Source organism: Ranitomeya variabilis, chromosome 5, assembly GCF_051348905.1.
Source record: "Ranitomeya variabilis isolate aRanVar5 chromosome 5, aRanVar5.hap1, whole genome shotgun sequence".
NCBI lineage: Eukaryota > Metazoa > Chordata > Amphibia > Anura > Dendrobatidae > Ranitomeya > Ranitomeya variabilis.
In genome coordinates this window covers 59,243,107-59,266,513 of record NC_135236.1, presented here as the reverse complement: position 1 = coordinate 59,266,513, position 23,407 = coordinate 59,243,107, and the positions used below count along the sequence as shown (strand labels likewise).

Genomic DNA, 23,407 nt, shown 5'->3' with positions numbered 1-23,407 from the left:
GTGACTTCCATAGTTGACAGTATCACCAACTGTTTAGTCTCTGGTGCCCCGTGCACACTACATGCTTCCACTGCTTTTCTGAAGGCCTCATGCACACCTTCACCGGTACAGGTTTCTTGCACCTCTTCGGGTACATCAATCACGGTCTTGAAGAGCGGGGTCTCACTCTCTTCATAGACAGACGGCTCCCTTTTTGCCTCTGACCTTTCCACCAAGACGTCTGTCACGACCAGGTGACTGTCTTCTTCCGCTTTTAGCACAAACTCTTCCTCAGTCTTGTCTTCTGCTTTAGCCTTCGCCAAGATGGGGATTGGCAACTCCTCTGCCCGGCAGCGATGTTCCTCCTCTCTCTGGAGAAGCTCCTGCTGATGCTTTTCTTGAGCCATTCTGAGCACGCCCACATCTTTCAATATGGCCCTATTCACGGTTTGACATGCTGATATCTGACCTCTGAGCTCAGAGACTTCCTTCTCCAGCTCATCCACTCTGTGCTCAATCGCCAGTCTCAGGACCCTTTCTTGCTTGACTGTCTCTTTAAGCAGCTCTATCTCATGGTCCTGCTCTCTTTTGGCCAGCACATGTCGCACCACCAGTTCTTTAATTAAACTTTCAGACGGAGTCTCTTGCCCACTCACACTCTGCCTCTTCAGAGTTCCACCTGTTTCTGCATCCACCTCTATGGTCTCTCCTGGGCTCTTGGTAACTTCAGAGTTCTCCATCTCTTCAGCATCAGGTACTCTGGAGCCTTCATACTGAGCCACTTCAGCCTTCCCGGGCATTGCAGATATGGGACTACCACAGGTCTGTTTTAATTCCAGCCCTACCTCTGTGCTGGGATTTGTCAGAGATAAAGTGACCTCCTTATCAAGGATAATAACATTATCTGCACCTGACCCTGTCTCTTCCTCACCATCTCTCTTCTCAGAGGGTGTAACTTGTCCCGCCTTTCTGCAGCCCCCGCGACGAGATGAAGATCTGTGATTTTTACTTGGCTCCTCCTTACTGCACTCTTTTCCCTTTGCGTTCGAGTCACAGTCGGGATAGGAGTCACCCTCTCTCACCCTGTCATCCTGGAACAGCAAGTCCCCACTTAAACAGGTGTCAGACCCACACTTTCTTCCAGTCACCCGTAACTCTGGACTATTGACATTAGGTGGCGCTGCTTTCTCTTTACACATCCCATTAACAGGAATCCCCACAACCTGCTGCTGTAGTGGGGCTTCAATATGACCATTCCGTCTCTCCTCTGAACAACCCCACACTGCGTCAACTTCCCATATGTCTTCAAAGATCACAAAGTCCCGGTCCCTCTCAAATGGGTAGAACAAGTCTGGTGTTATACCGCCATCTTGGCACTTTACATTTTTGGACATATCAATAATCACTCTGTCCACAGTATAGTCAACAGTGACCCCATGAATGCAGCGAACATTGACCTTTTTCTCGGTTAGACAGAGAACGAGAGGAGTTCCCGTCAGAGTCACCTGACTCTTTGAGTCCAGCAGCCCAGATACTCCTTCACGGTGTAACATAACAGTACACACCTGTGGGCTGTCATCAAATGGGAAGTCTATGCCGCACTCGGAATACACAAAACACAAACACTGTTTTTCCCCTTTTGAAAGCTCCACCCCTTTTTGGGTCACCACCCTCTTGTGGGCTACCACCCCCTTGTGGACCATTTTCTCCTTTAGGGCCACCATAATTATTTGGGCACTGCTCCGTTTTTTTTTTTTGTTTGTTTGTTTTCTTCTTTTCTCTCTTTGCTGCAACCGCGCTGCACAGCTCAACCGCAGACTTCGTGGACCCGCCGTTCCACAGCAAGCCGCTTGTCACCTTCGTGGACCCGCCGATCCACAGCAAGTCGCTTGTCACCTTCGTGACCCCACCGAGCCACAGCAAACTTCGTGACCTCACCGAGCCACCGCAAGCTGACTCTCAGGGAAAAAAAAACTCAGTCTCTCACTGACCCCGGTCAGAACACCACAGACTCCGGTCTGTTACGCACCCGGCTTTACATACAGCCCAAACATAGTTTTTCACTGACCCCAGTCAGTACAATACACGGTTTTCAGACCGTCACCCGTTGGCAACTTCACAGGTTCCTGGACACCCCTCGGCCTCAGAGGTGCCCAGACACAACAGTTTTCTCACTGACCCCAGTCAGTATTTACACACGGTTTTCAAGGCCGTTACCCGTCATTGCCGCACAGGTTCCTGGGACCCACTTCTCCTCAAAGGTATCCCACCAATAACAATTCTCACTGACCCCAGTCAGTACTGTATTACTCACGGTTGTCAAGTGTTATGATCCTAGTGGCAAGGATCGCAGGCCGGACTAGCTAAGTAACTGAACAGACTACTAGCTCTGGGGAAGTGGTAACTAGATTGACCGCAACCTGATCCTATCCGCAAACAACTATAGGCAGCCGTGGAACATTACCTAAAAAATCCTAGACGTCTCGTCACGGCCTGAGAAACTGACTATTCCTGGAGGGAAAGTAAGTCCTCAATTGCCTCAGTGGAAGACCCCAAAGATATAGAATAGCCCCCCACAAATATTAACGGTGAGTTAAGGGGAAAGCACAAACGCAGAGATGAAATCAGATTTAGCAAATGAGGCCCGCTAATACTAGATAGCAGAAAATAGGAAGGAAACTGTGCGGTCAATAAAAAACCCTATTCAAAATATCCACGCAGAGATTGCTCGAGCCCCCGCACCAACTAACGGTGCGGGGGAAGCAACTCTGTACCCCAGAGCTTACAGCAAAAAGAAATCACATGTTAGCAAGCTGGACTAGACTCATCATACACAGAAATCATATTGCAGGCAGATGAGCAAAAAATATTCAAACAGAACTTAGCTTATCCTGAAGAGGCAGAAAACGAGATAATCAGGAGTAATCAGAATAGCACTGAATACATTGACAGCCGGCAACAAGTGGAAGTGAAGCAGAGCTAAATAGGAGCCTCCCTGGTGAATAACGAGGCAGCTGATCCAGCAGACCCGCAGGATAATAAACCAAACCACCAGGGGGAGCCAAAAAACCAAAGTCACACAATACCATCTGTGACCACAAGAGGGAGCCTGAAAACGGAGTTCACAACAGTACCCCCCCCCCTGAGGAGGGGTCACCGAACCCTCATCAAAACCCCCAGGGCGATCAGGGTGAGCCACATGGAAGGCACGAACCAAATCGGCCGCATGAACATCAGAGGCGACAACCCAGGAATTATCCTCCTGACCATAGCCTTTCCACTTAACCAAATACTGAAGCCTCCGTCTAGAAATACGAGAATCCAAGATCTTCTCCACCACGTATTCCAATTCTCCCTCAACCAGCACAGGGGCAGGAGGCTCAACCGAAGGAACCACAGGCACCACATACCTCCGCAACAACGACCGATGGAACACATTATGAATAGCAAACGATGCCGGGAGGTCCAAACGAAATGACACAGGGTTAAGGACTTCCAAAATCTTATAAGGACCGATAAACCGAGGCTTAAACTTAGGAGAGGAGACCTTCATAGGAACAAAGCGATAAGACAACCACACCAAATCCCCAACGCGAAGTCGGGGACCCACACAGCGACGGCGGTTGGCAAAGCGCTGAGCCTTCTCTTGTGACAGCTTCAAATTGTCCACCACATGATTCCAAATCTGATGCAACCTATCCACCACAACATCCACTCCAGGACAGTCAGAAGACTCCACCTGACCCGAGGAAAAACGAGGATGAAACCCTGAATTACAAAAAAAAGGCGAAACCAAAGTAGCAGAACTAGCCCGATTATTAAGGGCAAACTCGGCCAATGGCAAAAAAGTCACCCAGTCGTCCTGATCAGCAGAAACAAAACATCTTAAATAGGTTTCCAAAGTCTGATTAGTGCGCTCGGTTTGGCCATTCGTCTGAGGATGGAAGGCCGATGAAAAAGACAAATTAATGCCCATCTTAGCACAAAAGGTCCGCCAAAATCTAGACACAAACTGGGATCCTCTGTCGGAAACAATATTTTCAGGGATCCCGTGCAAACGAACCAAATTTTGAAAAAACAGAGGAACCAACTCGGAGGAGGAAGGCAACTTAGGCAAGGGCACCAAATGGACCATTTTAGAAAAACGATCACACACCACCCAAATGACCGACATTCTCTGAGAGACAGGGAGATCTGAAATAAAATCCATGGAAATGTGCATCCAAGGCCTCTTCGGGACAGGCAAAGGCAACAACAAGCCACTGGCACGAGAACAGCAAGGCTTAGCCCGAGCACAAATTCCACAAGACTGCACAAAGGAACGCACATCCCGCGACAAGGAAGGCCACCAGAAGGACATAGCCACCAAATCTCTTGTACCAAAAATCCCAGGATGGCCTGCCAACACCGAAGAATGAACCTCGGAAATAACTCTGCTGGTCCATCTATCCGGGACAAACAGTCTCTCCGGTGGACAACAGTCAGGTCTATCCGCCTGAAACTCCTGCAGCACTCGTCACAAATCTGGGGAGATGGCAGACAAAATCACCCCTTCTCTGAGGATACCAGCTGGCTCTGAATCACCAGGAGAGTCAGGCACAAAACTCCTAGAAAGAGCATCAGCCTTCACATTCTTCGAACCAGGCAGGTATGAGACCACGAAATCAAAACGAGAGAAAAACAACGACCAACGAGCCTGTCTAGGATTCAGCCGCTTGGCTGACTTGAGATAAATCAAATTCTTGTGACCAGTCAAGACCACCACACGATGCTTAGCTCCCTCGAGCCAATGTCGCCACTCCTCAAATGCCCACTTCATAGCCAACAACTCCCGATTACCAACATCATAATTCCGCTCGGCAGGCGAAAACTTTCTTGAAAAGAAAGCACATGGCTTCATCAGAGAGCCATCAGAGCTTCTCTGCGACAAAACAGCCCCCGCTCCAATCTCAGAAGCATCAACCTCGACCTGGAAAGGAAGGGAGACGTCTGGCTGACATAAGACCGGAGCCGAAGAAAACCGGCGCTTCAGCTCCCGAAAGGCCTCCACAGCCGCAGGAGACCAATTAGTAACATCAGAACCCTTCTTGGTCAAATCCGTCAATGGCTTAACAACACCAGAAAAATTAGCGATGAAGCGACGGTAAAAATTAGCAAAACCCAAGAACTTCTGAAGACTCTTAACAGATGTAGGCTGAGTCCAGTCATGAATAGCCTGAACCTTGACTGGGTCCATCTCAATAGCAGAAGGAGAAAAAATGAAACCCAAAAAAGAGACCTTCTGGACTCCAAAAAGACATTTTGAGCCCTTCACAAATAAAGCATTGGCACGCAGGACCTGAAACACCATCCTGACCTGCTTAACATGGGACTCCCAATCATCCGAAAAAAAAAGAATATCATCCAGATACACAATCATAAATTTATCCAGATATTCGCGGAAGATGTCGTGCATAAAGGACTGAAAGACAGAAGGAGCGTTAGAAAGTCCAAAAGGCATCACCAAGTACTCAAAATGGCCTTCGGGCGTATTAAATGCAGTTTTCCATTCATCACCCTGCTTAATACGCACAAGGTTATACGCACCACGAAGATCTATCTTGGTGAACCAACTAGACCCCTTAATGCGAGCAAACAGATCAGATAACAATGGCAAAGGATACTGAAATTTGACCGTGATTTTGTTTAGAAGGCGATAATCAATACAAGGTATCAAGGAACCATCCTTCTTAGCCACAAAAAAGAACCCCGCACCAAGAGGGGAGGAGGAGGGGCGAATAAGTCCTTTCTCCAAAGACTCCTTTATATAACTCCGCATAGCAGCATGCTCCGGCACTGACAAATTGAAAAGTCGTCCCTTAGGAAACTTACTACCAGGAATCAAATTTATAGCACAATCACAATCCCTATGAGGAGGTAGAGAACTGAGTTTGGGCTCATCAAATACATCCTGGTAATCTGACAAAAACGCAGGGACCTCAGAAGGAGTGGATGAAGCAATTGACACCACAGGAGCGTTGCCATGAATTCCCTGACAACCCCAACTTGACACAGACATTGCTTTCCAATCCAGGACTACTAGCTCTGGGGAAGTGGTAACTAGATTGACCGCAACCTGATCCTATCCGCAAACAACTATAGGCAGCCATGGAACGTTACCTAAAAAATCCTAGACGTCTCGTCACGGCCTGAGAAACTGACTATTCCTGGAGGGAAAGTAAGTCCTCACTTGCCTCAGTGGAAGACCCCAAAGATATAGAATAGCCCCCCACAAATATTAACGGTGAGTTAAGGGGAAAGCACAAACGCAGAGATGAAATCAGATTTAGCAAATGAGGCCCGCTAATACTAGATAGCAGAAAATAGGAAGGAAACTGTGCGGTCAATAAAAAACCCTATTCAAAATATCCACGCAGAGATTGCTCGAGCCCCCGCACCAACTAACGGTGCGGGGGAAGCAACTCTGTACCCCAGAGCTTACAGCAAAAAGAAATCACATGTTAGCAAGCTGGACTAGACTCATCATACACAGAAATCATATTGCAGGCAGATGAGCAAAAAATATTCAAACAGAACTTAGCTTATCCTGAAGAGGCAGAAAACGAGATAATCAGGAGTAATCAGAATAGCACTGAATGCATTGACAGCCGGCAACAAGTGGAAGTGAAGCAGAGCTAAATAGGAGCCTCCCTGGTGAATAACGAGGCAGCTGATCCAGCAGACCCTCAGGATAATAAACCAAACCACCAGGGGGAGCCAAAAAACCAAAGTCACACAATACCATCTGTGACCACAAGAGGGAGCCTGAAAACGGAGTTCACAACAGTCAAGACCGTCCACTCTTCTTGGCTTAGCCCAGCCAGCGCTGCAACATGTGCTCCTGGATCTTTGCCCGCATCCGAAACACCAATTGTAGGGGTTCACTCGCTCAGATGCGTAGGATGAAACAGGAGGCACATTCTCTTCAGTGTTCATGTAGGTTTATTCACTCCATAAACCATTTAAGTCAGCAAAATAAAGGTAAACAGCCTTACAAATAGCCTTTGGCTCAGGCATAGGGAAACAAATCTCCGTTCCTTCAGGCTCAGTCCTGAAGCCTTAACACACTGTGGAGGCTTGCCCCTCCACACACACAGACTCCTGTCTGTAGTGTCCGCCCTGGACACATGGAAATCTGTCCACCATGACAGACTCCCACACTCACTAGCATGTGCCAAACACACCTCCATTATGTAGCCTGAAACCACACCCAGGTACCTGTCACATGATTAGACATGTGGTTCTGACATCACCACAGGTCCTGAAATAAACATAGATAGGCATAGTTATGCCCCAAACCCAAGGGTGAGGTATATGGGTAGCCAGACCCTCCCATCTCTCATAGCTACCCGTAACCCGGACCCAAATATACCAAACAATTCCTTATTGCTTTACGTGCATTACAGAAAACATCGACATTACATCACAGCGACAAGCCTTCTCTGTGATACATACCTCCCGTCGACTATACAACCTTTAGCCATGCTACAATACATACACAGTCCATAGGTGAAAGAAGAGGGGATATAGGAACAGGAAAAAAATTTCACGAAGCAGTGTAAAATTGGCAAAGTGAGGGGAAGGGGATGCAGAAAAAAGATAAAGTGCCCGGTCATATCAAAAGACCTATAATACCTGTATAAGGTCAATACTGTATGGGGTACCATAAGCAGGGGCTGGCTGGCAAAATTTAGCCTGGGGGGCAAGCACACAGCAGTGGCCCATGAGTAGCGGCCCATCCTTAAAGGGGTTGTCAGATCTTATGCTACATGTCTACAGTCACTATGTGTGAATCCTCATATCGTGCGCACTGTGCGCTGTGAAGATTCTCTGGTGCTGGCGCCGGGAACAGGTTGTCTTGTGACCACAAGCATGTGATATATATATTCCCAGCCACATTCCGACTAGACTGTTTCTGGCCTTGTTCAATACAGTTGCATTAGGCCATGCAAGTCTAGTCAGCATGTGACCGCATGTATGCAAATCACAAACTTGCAGTCACACACCCGCTGAATAAGCACAGCACTGCAAGCAATGTGAGGATTTACAAGTCTGCAGTCACATAGAATGACACAGAGTGAATGCACCAATGACACATTCACAGCCCCTCTGTATAATGGCACAAATGCACAGCCCCACTGTATAATAACACACACACACCACAGTCCTTGAAATGCGCTAGCAGTAAAACACTTTGCCCAATACTCCCTTCCCTCCTCTCTCCTTGTCAGGCCATGTAATCTTCAGCTCATATGTGGATCACGGCTCACCATTCCCGCTGTTCGCTGCCCATACAGTACCTCCATAATGGCACCATACAAAACCTCCATAACACCACCATAGAGTACCTCCTTAACATCACCATACAGAACCTTCAAACAGGGCTGCCACTAGGAATTTTGGGGCTCCATACTGGCCAAATTTTCGGGGCCCATTGAAACTCTGCCCAGGCTCCAACCCCAGCCTTGGCTCCACCCCTCAAACTGTCCACAGTCCCACCGCTCTCTCTTGGAAAAACTCCACTTCTCACCAATCACACATTAACAGTTCCCATCACCAGATCACACATATAGCCAGCAGCTTTTGTTTTGGCCAAAAGATTTTTCTAATCTGCCACCACGACAAGATAGACTCATTTGGCCGGGCCCTACTCTACGCTAACCTATTAAAAAGTTGTTAAAATATGCAATACAATTTAGGTATATTTTTATTTATTTTTCAATTTTTTAAATGACCAATAATGTCACATCCAAAGGGACAAATACCACCGTACCATGACCAGACACCATATTACCACCACAGTGACCCAACAATATCACATATAAGGGACAAACACAACTGCACCATGTCCAGACCACATATTACCACCACATGGTGACCAATAATACCACATACAAGGAACAAATACCAACACAACATGACCAGGCCACATATTACCACCACATAGTGACCTATACCACCACATACAAGGAACAAATACTGCTACACCATGTCCAGATCACATATTACCACCACAGTGACCGACTAATATCACATACAAGGGACAAACAACATTGCACCATATCAAGATCACATATTACCACCACATGTGACCAATAAAACCACCTGCAAAGAACAAATAGCACCACACCATGACCAGTCCACATATTACCACCACAGTTACCAAATAATAGTACATACAAGAGACAAATACTGCAACACCATGACCGGACCACATATTACCACCACATAGTGACTGAATACTACAATACTGATCATTAATTAAAAAAAACACAATACTATCACCAAAAGTGCCACTATGCACAGGATATCTGTACTTAGTATGCAGTGTCTGTATACAGGTAATACAGTGATCACTGGTGATATTATACACAGGAGCTCTGTATAAAGTGTCAATGTACAGGTAATACAGCAATCACCAGTGACAATATACACAGGAGCTCTGTATATAGTGTCAGTGTAAATGTAATACAGTGATCACTGGTGACATTGTACACAGGACCTCTGTATATAGTGCCAGTGTACAGGTAATACAGTGATCACTGGTGATATTGTACACAGGAACTCTTTGTACAGTGTCAGTGTACAGGTAACACACTGACTCACCAGTGACGTCTCTAGGTGAAGTCCTTCAGCTTCGCTTTTCATCCTCAACCAGCACAGACTGCCATCACATCTTCCAGCCAGGATGGGTCTCTACAGGAAATAACACAGTTATCTAGAGCTCAGCTTGCAGAACACATTACTTAATTTTTTCCCAACTTCACCACTGCACCAGATGAAGAAAAAAGGGCGACATAATGTCGCTCTGCACAGTATCAAGACCGCCCCCTTATTTAAAACAGTATCCTCAAAAAATAAAATAAATACATCACTGCAGTAATAATATCCCTTAATTAGCCCCTATGGTTATAATATCCCCCATCCTGGCCCCGTGTATCTCATTCCTGGCTCCAGCCTTATGTTCTCCCATTGTGCCCTCATTTGGATCCATTCTGCCCATATGTCTCCACATCCTGCCCCATCTGTCCCATGATCCTGCCCCATCTGTCCCATCCTACCACCCCATCTCTCCATCATATCCATCCTGCCCCATGATCCTACACCATGATCCTGCCCGATCTGCCTCCATCCTGCCCCATCTGTCTCCATCCTGCCCCCTGTGTCTCCATCCTGCCCCCTGTGTCTCCATCCTGCCCCCTGTGTTGTTTCCATGCCTGCCCCCTGTGTTGTTTCCATTCCTGTCCCCTGTGTTGTCTCCATCCTGCCCCCTGTGTCTCCATCCTGCCCCCTGTGTTGTTTCCATGCCTGCCCCCTGTGTTGTTTCCATTCCTGCCCCCTGTGTTTCCATTCCTGCCCCCTGTGTTGTCTTCATCCTGCCCCATGTTGTTTCCATTCCTGCCCCCTGTGTTGTTTCCATTCCTGCCCCCTGTGTTGTTTCCATTCCTGCCCCCTGTGTTGTCTTCATCCTGCCCCTTGTTGTTTCCATTCCTGCCACCTGTGTTGTTTCCATTTCTGCCCCCTGTGTTGTTTCCATTACTGCCCCGTGTTGTTTCCATTCTTGCCCCCTGTGTTGTTTCCATTCCTGCCCCCTGTGTTGTTTCCATTCCTGCCCCCTGTGTTGTCTTCATCCTGCCCCATGTTGTTTCCATTCCTGCCCCCTGTGTTGTTTCCATTCCTGCCCCCTGTGTTGTTTCCATTCCTGCCCCCTGTGTTGTCTTCATCCTGCCCCTTGTTGTTTCCATTCCTGCCACCTGTGTTGTTTCCATTTCTGCCCCCTGTGTTGTTTCCATTACTGCCCCATGTTGTTTCCATTCCTGCCCCCTGTGTTGTTTCCATTCCTGCCCCCTGTGTTGTTTCCATTCCTGCCCCCTGTGTTGTCTTCATCCTGCCCCTTGTTGTTTCCATTCCTGCCACCTGTGTTTTTCCATTTCTGCCCCCTGTGTTGTTTCCATTACTGCCCCGTGTTGTTTCCATTCCTGCCCCCTGTGTTGTTTCCATTCCTGCCCCCTGTGTTGTTTCCATTCCTGCCCCCGTGTCTCCATTCTGCCCCGGACTTGCCGCATTCAATAAAAATAAAAAAATACCTTTCTCCTTACCTGGCCACGGTCCAGCGCCGACGTCCATCCCTTGCATTTCAGCGCGGACTTGCCGGTGAATAACAATGATGTTATATGTTGGCGACATGCGCGCTGATGTCAGCTGCCAGCCTCTGATTGGCTTGCGGCTTTAACTGCTGCCTTGCGGGCACACGCACGCACACACACACACTCAGGAAAACTCACACGCACACACCCCCACCCACACTCAGGAAAACACACACACACTCAGGAAAACACACGCACCCACACACTCAGGAAAACACACACACTCAGGAAAACACACGCACCTACACACTCAGGAAAACACACACTCAGGAAAACACACCCACTCAGGAAAACACACACACATTCAGGAAAACACACACACATTCAGGAAAACACACACACACATTCAGGAAAACACACATACTCTGACCTGCCATGTTTAATTTGTTAAATGCCCCCTCCCCCCTGCCACTTAGCACAGCAAGCATTGAGATGAGCAGCTGGAGAGATTACCTGGAGTGTGCTGGACAGTGGGCACACAGAGCAGCTTCCTCTCATCTTGTCTATGTCCTGCCTGTGCTGCTGCTCTAGTCTGCATGCTGTAGCTCCTCCCCCTCCAGGCCTGGCTGAGCAGACATCGGAGACAGATCTGCACACAGAAGAGGACGAGGCTGTGTGGGATCACTATGTAAGTATTGCACCCTCCTCCTCTTCTGTGTGCCAGGAGCTGCCCCCTCTCACCGCAGCCTGCACATAATTGAAGCTGTCCATGGCTCCGGCCACATGTGCATGCTGCGTGTCCCGCCCTCCTGTTCCTGCTCATCACAGGTCCTCCAGCGGCCCTGTGCAGTGGCTTAGGCACCGGCCCGGGGGGCAAATGCATTCCTGCCACCCGGCCCAGTCCGCCCCTGACCACAAGCCAAGGGCTTACACAGGAAACAGCATAATTTGCTGAAAAAAGAAAAGGAACAAAATGAATGAACAAATAAATGGAGGCTCAGTGTATCTGTGAGCCAAAAAATATATGCGCACCCGCTTGTGCAGCGCCCCAGAGTCCTGGTCGTTGCAGTAATGTCGCTCTTCCACCAGGGGGTGTGATGTTATGTCTGATGGCACTAAAGGAGTTCACCTGACCAGGTATCACAGTCACACGCTACACTTCACACTCCAGTCCACCAGGGGGAGCAAAGGTTCTATGTACTAGGCCACTCCTCACACACGGGTAAAACTTGTGGGTTGGATAGGAAGTTAGAGAGCTACCTGGGTTTGACCCAGAGAGGACCTGTCAGGCAGACAGGGGGAGACGGAGGAACATCCGAGCTGCAGACAGAGGTCCCTGTCAGGGGTGGGATCCTGACAGAGACAGAGCACGAGATAGAACGTTACGGAGCTGCGCCTGCACCTCATTGCGGCAGCATCTTAAGAAAGGACATGAAGCAAAGTATATTGTGGAGAGTGAGAAACGAGATCACAGTACAAGGAGATAATACCGGGAGGAGTTCTGCCTTAAGATCGGCAACATCCTTCTGAGGCGCGTAGCCGATGGCCGGAACACCGAGGGAGTAATAAGCTCTACGCATTACTTTGAAACACAGCAGGACAGTTAATTCCAAGTTGGCTGTCCAACCTTTGCACCTATGAAGACAACGGAGGCAAATTGTGGGAGAGGGGAGTCACTAGGGTCCCTATAAAATAGCTCCAGGCCTACCCCGTCATACGGGTCATCCTAGCCATACCATCTGGGGGACAGAGAGAGAACATCAGAAACATCCAAGAGAGTTGTGAGGACTATCCCGTGGTGCTCAGCAGGGAAGTACTACAACACCCAGGCGCTAGTAGGAAGGTTACTGATTTCCACCTGCAAAGGGAACTCTGGATGTGCCTTCGGACCGGCCGGATTCAGCCAGCCCTGTGAACAGTGCTCTGGACTGTAAGGACACTGAAGTCTACAGTAAAAGGTAAAGAGAATGCAACCTTGTGTCCTCGTTATTTACTGAGACCTACCATCACCACCTACTCTACCGGGAAGCCCTGGGGACATATTTCACCTGTGGGAAGGTACACCATCTAGCTGCTGTAACATCACCCCAGCGGACCCCTCAGCAGCCTCGGTCATCCTGACCGAATACCACAGGTGGCGTCACGAACACCGTACAAACTAACTTGTCCTTTAATTGGGCGCCCCTCAGAAGGGCCACGGACCGGGTCGGGCCACCGTGACATCCCCAGAAGCAGAGAAGGAAACGGTACCGAGTACCCCATTGCCCTTACGCGTGGGGGGCACTCCACTTGCGTCCCTGACTACGGGCAGTTCCGGTTCTTTCACCAAGCTCTGGACCAGATACTACCTCACCTTTTTTTCAGCATTTATGCCCGACTTACGATACACTCCTCACTCCACTCTCCTGAGCCACCGGACCCACGCCGGCATTATCCTTACTGCAGGTATATTTCTCTTTATAGGGTGCCTTTTTTCTTCTTTTTTTTCCTCCTTTTTTCTTTTGCAGTGTCGTCTGCATATATTTTTGACCCGTAGAAGCTCAGGCTAAGCGCGAAACGGCCGTCGTCCTCCTCTGCTCACACGAGCTCCGGCTCCCTCTCCCCCGGCCATGACTTTTATTCGTTGTCAATAAAGAAGTAATTTTACTGAAGACCGGTGAGTGCCCTCATCTTTTCTTATAAGGATTGCATGGATTGAAGTCTGTTGTTCTATGAAGGAGCACCCGAGGTCTCAAGTGTACGGCGTAGTGAGGAGCTACATCTGACATTCCTGCAAAGAGTTCTTTTTCATTGTTGGATAAAGGGTCGGTGCCGCTCATTTTTTGACTTTTTAGTGGTACTTTGGGCATATATTTTTTGGCTCACAGATACACTGAGCCTCCATTTATTTGTTCATTCATTTTGTTCCTTCTCTTTTTTTAGCAAATTATGCTGTTTCCTGTGTAAGCCCTTGGCTTGTGGTACCCCATACAGTATTGACCTTATTACAGGTATTACAGGTCTTTTGATATGACCGGGCACTTTATCTTTTTTCTGCATCCCCTTCTCCTCACTTTGCCAATTTTACACTGCTTCGTGAGATTTTTTTCCTGTTCCTATATCCCCTCTTCTTTCACCTATGGACTGTGTATGTATATATATATATATATATATATATATATATATATATATATATATATATAGTCTTTAAATAAACTTGCTTCTCTTTTTTTTGGTTACTATGGTGATTTCTTTCTATTGGTTTATCTGGTTCACTTTCTTTTTCCCTTTTTTTGCACATGCTTCTTTTACACGGTTTTTTGAAAAAAAAACTTCTTCCATATATTGAGTGATTTGTTCATCCCTATATGTCTTTGCACAGTTGTTTTCATGAGGTTCCATGATGTGTATATGGATTGTGATGTTTTTCTTTGAATAGACTTCCTTGAGAAAGGCACTTTGCCGAAACATTGGAAATATGTCTGTTGGTCTATAGTCGGCTGGTCACCAATAAAATCTACTTTTCAAAGAAAAATTATTTGAACTTATTGAGTGCCAAAGGATACACTATTTCACAAACGTCCGCCGGTACGTCGCCCGATGGTTTGTAACGGCCGACTACCGACGGAAATGTGAAAGTAGCCTTAATTGGATTTTTCTAGTTATTTTAATATGATTTATACAGAAAATGTCCCGCACCTTACCTCTAAGTGCCTTAGACCAGTGCTGATCAGACTGTGTTGTTAGCGTCATTTGTTATGTGCCCCGTATTTGTTGGTGAGGTACAGCTGGAGGGAAGGGTTTCATAGAAGTGATCAAATTCCTTATAGTCCTTTTCTATTGCTGCAGCTATAGATTAGCAACATAATTGACTCATTATCTAATTATTTTTAAAAGGACCTGGCATTTGCTCAATAATATGGAGTTAAATACCTTGTAAAAAAAAAACAAAAAACCCTACGCCCCTGATTCTGTCGCTCTTTTCTCTTTTGCGCTGCTTCGCTCCATTGCAGAGCTATTCACATTTGTTGTTTTTGGAGTGCAGAATGTGAAATTTCTGCTTGCAAACCAACTGGACGTTTCTCCGGAATCTTCTCTGGGGCGTGCACTTTCACCACTCCCTTCTACATGCTGACAATCACAGCACTAGCAGTCTAGCAGTTTCTGACCCAGCAAGATGGGATTGGCAGCATCTAGTAGAAAGGCGTGAATGTTCACACCCCCAGAAAATACTCAACAAATGTTCATATTCACTTTGCTCCTATTCCCCCGATTCTCTGCTTCGGTTCCCAGGGATCCATTTCTTCTTATGGACGGTGCATACATACTGGCACCAACTCATCACAGAAAAGAATGAATACATATAAAATGGCCTACTCATATAAGGGGAATGCACTAAAAACTATCATAGCCAAATGCAAATTGGAAGCAAAATGGTCCATGTAAAATTGAGGTAAACTTTATGTATATTCAAAATCAGAAAAAAGGACAATGTAGACACAGAACTTCAGCACAACTCAAAAAAAATCAAAGAAAAAAAGCAATAAAATGTATGTCAGGCAAGTGCAAAGAGAGAATAGCAACACTTGACGGAGCCTTTGGGTGAAACGTGTGTTGGGACTCGTGGACCAGTACACTTGTACATTACCCCTCTTGCAGTAACTTACCATCTTTTTAAAAGCATTTGCTTATCTTCTCTTTCCCACTTAATTATTGAGTAATAGTCACAGCAATGCTCCCTGACTTGGGGTGTTTATAGAAAGGTATTTTACCTACTCAATCTTTCATTATTCAGAACTCTGCTTTCCAGTTTTTCTTGGCTTTCTTTCTCTCTGGACAACAACAACTCCTTCTAGAACAATTCTCCTCACACTGCTCTAGCTCCTCCCACTAACTGAAAATTACCTCAGAAAGGCACTCTCCCTATCACTACCCTTTTTCAACTATTACAACTGTGGCTGAAACCAGTTCTTATCTCAATCTACTGTAATATCTAACTCTATAGTGCCCTCCAGTGTGTCTAACCCGCAACTACACTGCCATAACCCTTGACAGTACTGACCTGCCACTGGCTGTCCATATTCTTGTCCCTAACACACAGATATCAGAACAGTGTCAGCCATTAATATACAGTGTCAGCTATCATCTATTACACAGGGCACACAGTAAACACACAACGTACCCAGTTTCATTAGGTAGGCATGCACAGGAATGCAGGGCCCAAACCAGCCGTCTGCATGCCCCCTTAGGCTAGTTTCACACTAGTGTTTTGAGGAGCTGTGGAGGGCTGCGGACTTCCTCCGTGAAGCCCCACCCTCGGACGGACCTCCGCCACTGGCTCCGCCTACTTCTGCATGCGGCCTGCTTGCGGTCTGCGCACCTATTTTTATCATTAGGTACGCAGGTCGTGCGGCTGTATGCGTATGCTTCTGCCTGCATCGTTTTGACGATGCGGAGAAAAAAAGAAATTGCAACCAGCTGAGTCCTATGCTGGTCGCCGCATCGTCAAAATGACGCATGCGGAAGCATCCGCATACAGCGGCATGACCTGCGCACCTAAAGTTAAAGATAGGTACGCAGACCAATTTATGGGCAGGTGGCGGTAATCAACTCTACCTGCCCATAAATTGTAGGTTTAGCCCAGAGTGACATGTTTTGTCCATAGTTGTAGGCTGGTGGCCCAAGAGTGGCATGTACGGTAGAGTAGGACCCATCAGAGGGAGATCACCTTGCCGTGGTTGATGGGCACACATGAATTGGCCAATTTATGCGCTAAGAATCTTCATTTCATCTATTACTGTAAGTTTTATGAAAAAAAATGTTTTGAAAAAATTTGGGAAAAAATATTTTTGAGAAGTATAACTCATATTGAATATTTGTCTGTGTTTTCACATGGCCTAGATTCATGTACATGTGCTGCGTTTTTTTTTTTATCTATATGATGCAGTTTGCAGCTTTGCACGTGTTCACATTAGGAGTGCTGGTTGGCTTTTTTTTCTCTAATGTTAAAGATAGGTACGCAGGCCGCATGCAGAAGTAGGCGGAGCTAGTGGCAGAGGTGCGGCCGAGGGCAGGGCTTCACGGAAGTCCGCAGCCTCCGTAGCCCTCCGCAGCTCCTCAAAACGCTAATGTGAAACTGGCCTTACATATGCTTTGTACATGTGTATTGGTTCTACTTTCAGGAACTTTTTGTTTGGTCATATCTATTTTTCTTTGATTTAAATGTCATTTTTTAATATATTGAAATAAAATGTTACATTTTATGAGACTTTTTTGCACTCCTTTTTGTTATATGTATCTGTAGGTGCAAAAAGAGGTAAAGAAAGGGAACCAGAGCTGCCAGAAACAGAACCCAGGAGCTGCGCTGCCATTCTGTAGTGCCGGCACCATAGCTTCAGGAAAGCTCCCTGTCCGCCTATGCACAGACCATCTCCACCGGCCTCCCTAGGTCTTCCGACCTGCTTGTGTGTTACCTCTACAGGAACCACAAAACTATTGCGCTCTCCGTCCTATGTACAACACTCACTCATTAAGAAATTAAAAACTTGGCAAGGAAAGGAAATAGTGTAAAATAATAAAGGCACATTACTCGCCTGATAAATCCCCAATTATCCATTTTCAATGATCTTCATATACTGTCCTCCGTGGATGATACTCCTAACTTCACACAACAATGCTTCAATCAATCACTTCACCATTTTTTTTCTGAACTTGGAAAACTCTTAAGATTGAAATTGATCTTGTTATTACAGGAAGAAGGTGGTTTAATTCTCACATGATAAAAACAGCGTGGATCTCCTATGGGCTGCTGGTGCTATTGTATGTTCTCATCATGGCTCTCTTTATTATTACATTTCCTGGAGGTAATAATGTAATTCCTTTTTTACTGCATGCCATCATTTATTATATTCTATTGGACTGTTATGTCTGGGGCTACATGGTGACATAAAGGCACCGGAAAGTTTGAGAATTTTTGAGACCATTAGAAAATGGTCATGGCAGACTATATGGGGCCTACATAGCGTAGAAAGTTGGGCAGATTTCTTAATACTGTCTAGAATTTAGGCAGCATAAAACATGATGGGGCAGGCAGACACTGTGCCAAATGTAACCCAGTGGCTTTACTTGACATGTTAGATACGATTCCTTATGTCACCTCTGAACTACTGTAGTGAACTAATATTTAGCACCAAAATATTTCTGACACATTTTCTTCCAAGTTCTTACAGCGAAGCAGTGAAGGTCATTTGGCTGGTCATCTTTCCTCCGGGCTTCCCATAGCAGCTGAAGGGTTTGCCTCTGTGCCATGTGCTGTCATATAATGACATAGGAGTCCCTATTGCTCCATGCTATTGATATAATGATTATTTGTGGTGATGAAAAACTGGTTCCGTGTTGGTGGACATTTTTTAGGCATTCCCTATTGTAGTGAAGTTGGGAGTCACTGTCTTAAACATGTGAATAACCTCCCTTCCCTTTGCATTAATTAAAAATATAATACTTTTGTTTTCCTAAACAGCCGATGGATCTAGTAAAGATTTGGTGACATCACACGAGATGAATGTCTTCAGGAAAAAAGGTAATGTGATCATAAATGGAGCACGTGACCCCATAGAATGTACTATCAACTATCTCGAGTATAAGCCGACCTGAGTATAAGCCGAGGCTCCAAATTTTATTAAAAAAAAAGGGAAAACTTATTGACTTACGTATAAACCTGGTATGCACTGTCCCCTCATCCCCATCCTGGTTCGCACGGCCTCCTCATCCCCATCCTGGTATGCATGACTCCTCATCCCCATCCTGGTATGCTGGGCTCCTCATCCCCATCCTGGTAGACATGGCTCCTCATCCCTATCCTGGTATGCATGGCTCCTCATCCCTATCCTTGTCTGTATGGCTCCTCATCCCTACCCTTGTATGCATGGCTCCTCATCCCTATCCTGGTATGCATAGCTCCTCATCCCTTTACTTGTCTGCATGGCTCCTCATCCCTATCCTTGCCTGCATGGCTCCTCATCCCTATCTTTGTATGCATAGCTCCTCATCCCTATCCTTGTATGATTGGCCACCATCTCTATCCTTGTATGCATGGCTCCATCCCTAGCCTTGAATGCATGGCTCCATCACTATCCTTGAATGCATGGCCCCATCCCTATCCGTGTACTCATGGCCCCATCCCTATTCTTGTATGTGAGTCGCCCGCCAGGGCCGTGCGGTGCTCGGTACCGGGTCCGGTGTTCACAGGGGGATGTCACGGTGGCTGCGACCCGGTCCGTGGCCCTGGGCACCCATGTAAAAGGGAAAGGTCTTTAAAAGAATAAAGTTTATGTTCATGACACCACCTGTGGTATTCGGTCAGGGTGACTGACGCTGCTTTAAGGGGTCCGCTGGGGTGATGTTATGCCAGCTAGATAGTATACCTTCCCACAGGTGAAGTATATCCCCAGGGCTTCCCAGTGTGTAGATAGTAGAATGGTGAGAGGTGCAGTAAGGAACGAGGACACAGGTTTGCAGTCTCTTTACCTCGTTTACTGACTTCAGCAGCCACAGTCCAGGGCACAGGATCACAGGGCATGTAGGGTCCGGCCAGTTTGGAGGCACGTCCAGAGTCCCCTTATCCAGGTGGAAAGTAAAAGTCTTTCTTTGCGCTGTAGTGGTGTAGTCCCTTACTGCTAAGCTTCACATAAGGTCCTCCCAGATGTTATCTCTCTTTCTCTGTCCCCCGGTTCGGATAGGACAAAACCCATATGACTGGTGACTTGAGCCTGTTTATAGGGTCTCTTAGCTGACCTGGCTCTGCGGGGTGTCACCGTGCCTCCTGGGTGTAGGTGCGGACAGGTAACGTGCAATTAGCTGTCCTGCTGGTCTCTGATGTAAGGCGTGGAGGTCCTCACAACCTCGGTGTTCCAGCTACCGGATTTCTGCACCTCAGAAGGAGGCAGCCTGCTCGGGGCTGGTCCCCTTCTGGTATCCTCTCCTGTGCTCTGCTTTCCTGCACGCTCGATGCAATCTATTCGGCTTTCTAAATGTCTCTTTCTGGGAGCTGCAGCTCTGAGGGCATGCACAGCTCCGTAAACCCTCTGTCCTCCTGAGACGGATGTCTGGAACTTTCTCTGACTTTCCCTACAGACTACCAGTTATATATATATGGGGAGTCACCTAGTAAATAGGTTCAAAAGCTCCCCCTGGTGGCCTGGAGTGTGAATGTGTTGCATGTTTGTGGTACTTGGTTGCAGTTATCCTTCCTTGCCTCCAAACGTAGCATCACTCTCCCCGTGAGGAAAGCAACATTACTGTGAAGACCAGGACCCTGGGGCCCCACACATGCATAGCCCCATCCCTATTCTTGTATGCATGGCCCCATACCTATCCATGTACACGTAGTCCCATCCCTATCCTTGTATGCATGGCCCCATCCCTATCCTTGTATGCCTGGCCCCATCCCTATCCTTCTATGCATGGCCCCATCCCTATCCTTGTATGTATGGCTCCATTCCTATCATTGTATGCGTGGCCCCATCCCAATCCTTGCATGCATGGCCCCATCCCTATCCTTCTATGCATGGCCCCATCCCTATCCTTGTATGCATGGTCCCATCTCTATCCTTGTATGCATGGCCCCATCCCTATCCTTGTATGCATGTCCCCATCCCTATCCTTGCATGTATGGCCCCATCCCTATCCTTGTATGCCTGGCCCCATCCCTATCCTTGTATGCCTGGCCCCATCTCCATCCTTCCATGCATGGCTCTATCCCTATCCTTGTATGTATGGCTCTATCCCTATCATTGTATGCATGGCTGCATCCCTATCCTTGTATGCATGCCCCATCCATATCCTTGTATGCATGGCTCCATCCCTATTTTTCTATGCATGGCTCCATCCCTACCCTTGTATGCATTGTTCCATCCCTATCCTCATCTGCATGGCTCCATCCCTATCATTGTCTGCATGGCTCCATCTCCATCCTTGTATGCATGGCTCCATTCCCATCCTTGTATACATGGCCCCATCCTTATTCTTGTATGCATGGCTCCATTCCTATCCTTGCATGCATGGCTCCATCCCCATCCTTGTATGCATGGCTCCATCCCCATCCTTGTATGCATGGCTCCATTCCCATCCTTGTATGCATGACCCCATCCCTATCATTGTATGCATGGCCCCATCCCTATCCTTGTATGTATGGCCCCATCCCTATCCTTGTATGCATGGCCCCATCCCCATCCTTGTATGCATGGCTCCATTCCTATCCTTGTATGCATGGCTCCATCCCCATCCTTGCAAGCATGGCTCCATCCCCATCCTTGTATGCATGGCCCCATCCCTATCCTTGTATGCATGGCCCCATCCCTATCCTTGTATGCATGGCTCCATTCCTATCCTTGTATGCATGGCTCCATTCCTATCCTTGCATGCATGGCTCCATCCCCATCCTTGTATGCATGGCTCCATCCCCATCCTTGTATGCATGGCCCCATCCCTATCCTTGTACGCATGGCCCCATCCCTATCCTTGTATGCATGGCCCCATCCCTATCCTTGTATGCATGGCCCCATCCCTATCCTTGTATGTATGGCCCCATCCCTATCCTTGTATGCATGGCCCCATCCCCATCCTTGTATGCATGGCTCCATTCCTATCCTTGTATGCATGGCTCCATCCCCATCCTTGCAAGCATGGCTCCATCCCCATCCTTGTATGCATGGCCCCATCCCTATCCTTGTATGCATGGCCCCATCCCTATCCTTGTATGCATGGCTCCATTCCTATCCTTGTATGCATGGCTCCATTCCTATCCTTGCATGCATGGCTCCATCCCCATCCTTGTATGCATGGCTCCATCCCCATCCTTGTATGCATGGCCCCATCCCTATCCTTGTATGCATGGCCCCATCCCCATCCTTGTATGCATGGCCCCATCCCCATCCTTGTATGCATGGCTCCATTCCTATCCTTGTATGTATGGCCCCATCCCTATCCTTGTATGCATGGCTCCATCCCCATCCTTACATGCATGGCTCCATCCCTATACTTGTATGCCTGGCCCCATCCCTTTCCTTGTATGCATTGCCCCATCCTTATCTGTATGCATGGCTCCATTCCTATCCATGTATGCACGACCCCATCTTTATACTGGTATGAATAGCCCCCAAATCAAAAAATCCCCAAAAATAAACCATTATACTTACCTTCCTGGGCTCCCACGCAGATTCCTGTACTGATGCCAGCAGCTGCTTTATACTTGTAAGCAGCGCATGGTAGGGACATCATGTGGGCAGTGGGGTACTTGGTACCAGGTCCGGTCGCTCTTAAAGGGGATGTCACGGTGGATGCGACCCGGTCTGTGGCCCTGGGCACCCAATTAAAAAGGGAAAGGTCTTCAGGGGTTTTATTAATAAAGTTTATTGTTAATGACGCCACCTGTGGTGTTCGGTCAGCTGCTTAAAGGGGTCCTCTGGGGTGATGGTATGCAGCAAGATGGTGATGCTTCCCACACGTTAAGCAGGGTCGCCAGGGCTTCCCAGGTGTAGGGCACTGATGATGTGGTAGATGGTATGGCAAAGAACGAGGACACAGGTTTGCGGTCTTTTGTCTGGTTTTCTAATGATAGCAGTCCTCAGTCCAGGGTACCAAGTGCAGGGTAGCTGTGGTCCGGCCGGCTTGGAGGCAATAGGGGATCGCTCTCCTAGGTGAGGTCCGTAAACCTTTTCTACTTGCGCTACTTTAGTTGGCGAGGTCCCTTTCGCTTGAAGCTTGGTTGCTAAGTCCCCTCTATCCTGTCCTAAGACAGATGTCTGTACGATAGGCAGTGCCAGCCAGTTTATAGGGTCTCTATCACGACCCGGGCTCTCAGGTTACTGCTTCACCTCAATTGGTCAGACAAGCGGTGGACACCGCGTCTGCAACGTCATACACATGCGGCTGTCTCATACATACCACTCCTTTACATAGACCAAGGAAGCTAATTACTATTTGCCTACACTGGCACCCTTTTCTCAAACACCATCCACTATATGTAACTGATGAAGGTCAAATTGGTGACCAAAATGTTTTTTTGTTGCTGAAAATAAATTCGCTTTCAAATATAAGTTGAGTGTCAGGTTTTATTACACATAATTAAGGTGTTGGAACCTACCTGGGCACCACATGTCGAAAACTGTGCACACGTTTATTTACTAAACTGCTTCACCTCAGACTTGATGCAGGCAATTGACATACAGTCCTATGCCCTCCGGTTCTGTTGCGCATCCTGGAGAACAACACGACTTCGGGCTCCCAGTACCCGGCTTCTGCGCTCTAGCTCCCAGGGTGTCCTT

At 47.4% G+C, this 23,407-nt stretch overlaps 1 protein-coding gene across 1 annotated transcript in view; it reads left to right on the top strand.

Moving 5' to 3' along the window:
- Positions 1-23,407, top strand: part of LOC143774465 (hepatic lectin-like) — an 89,895-nt gene that overhangs the window by 13,276 nt on the left and 53,212 nt on the right. Inside the window, exons 2-3 of the mRNA XM_077262081.1 lie at positions 17,837-17,947; positions 18,604-18,663. Coding sequence (XP_077118196.1) covers positions 17,837-17,947; positions 18,604-18,663 — 171 coding nt within the window. The remainder of the gene's footprint in view (positions 1-17,836; positions 17,948-18,603; positions 18,664-23,407) is intronic.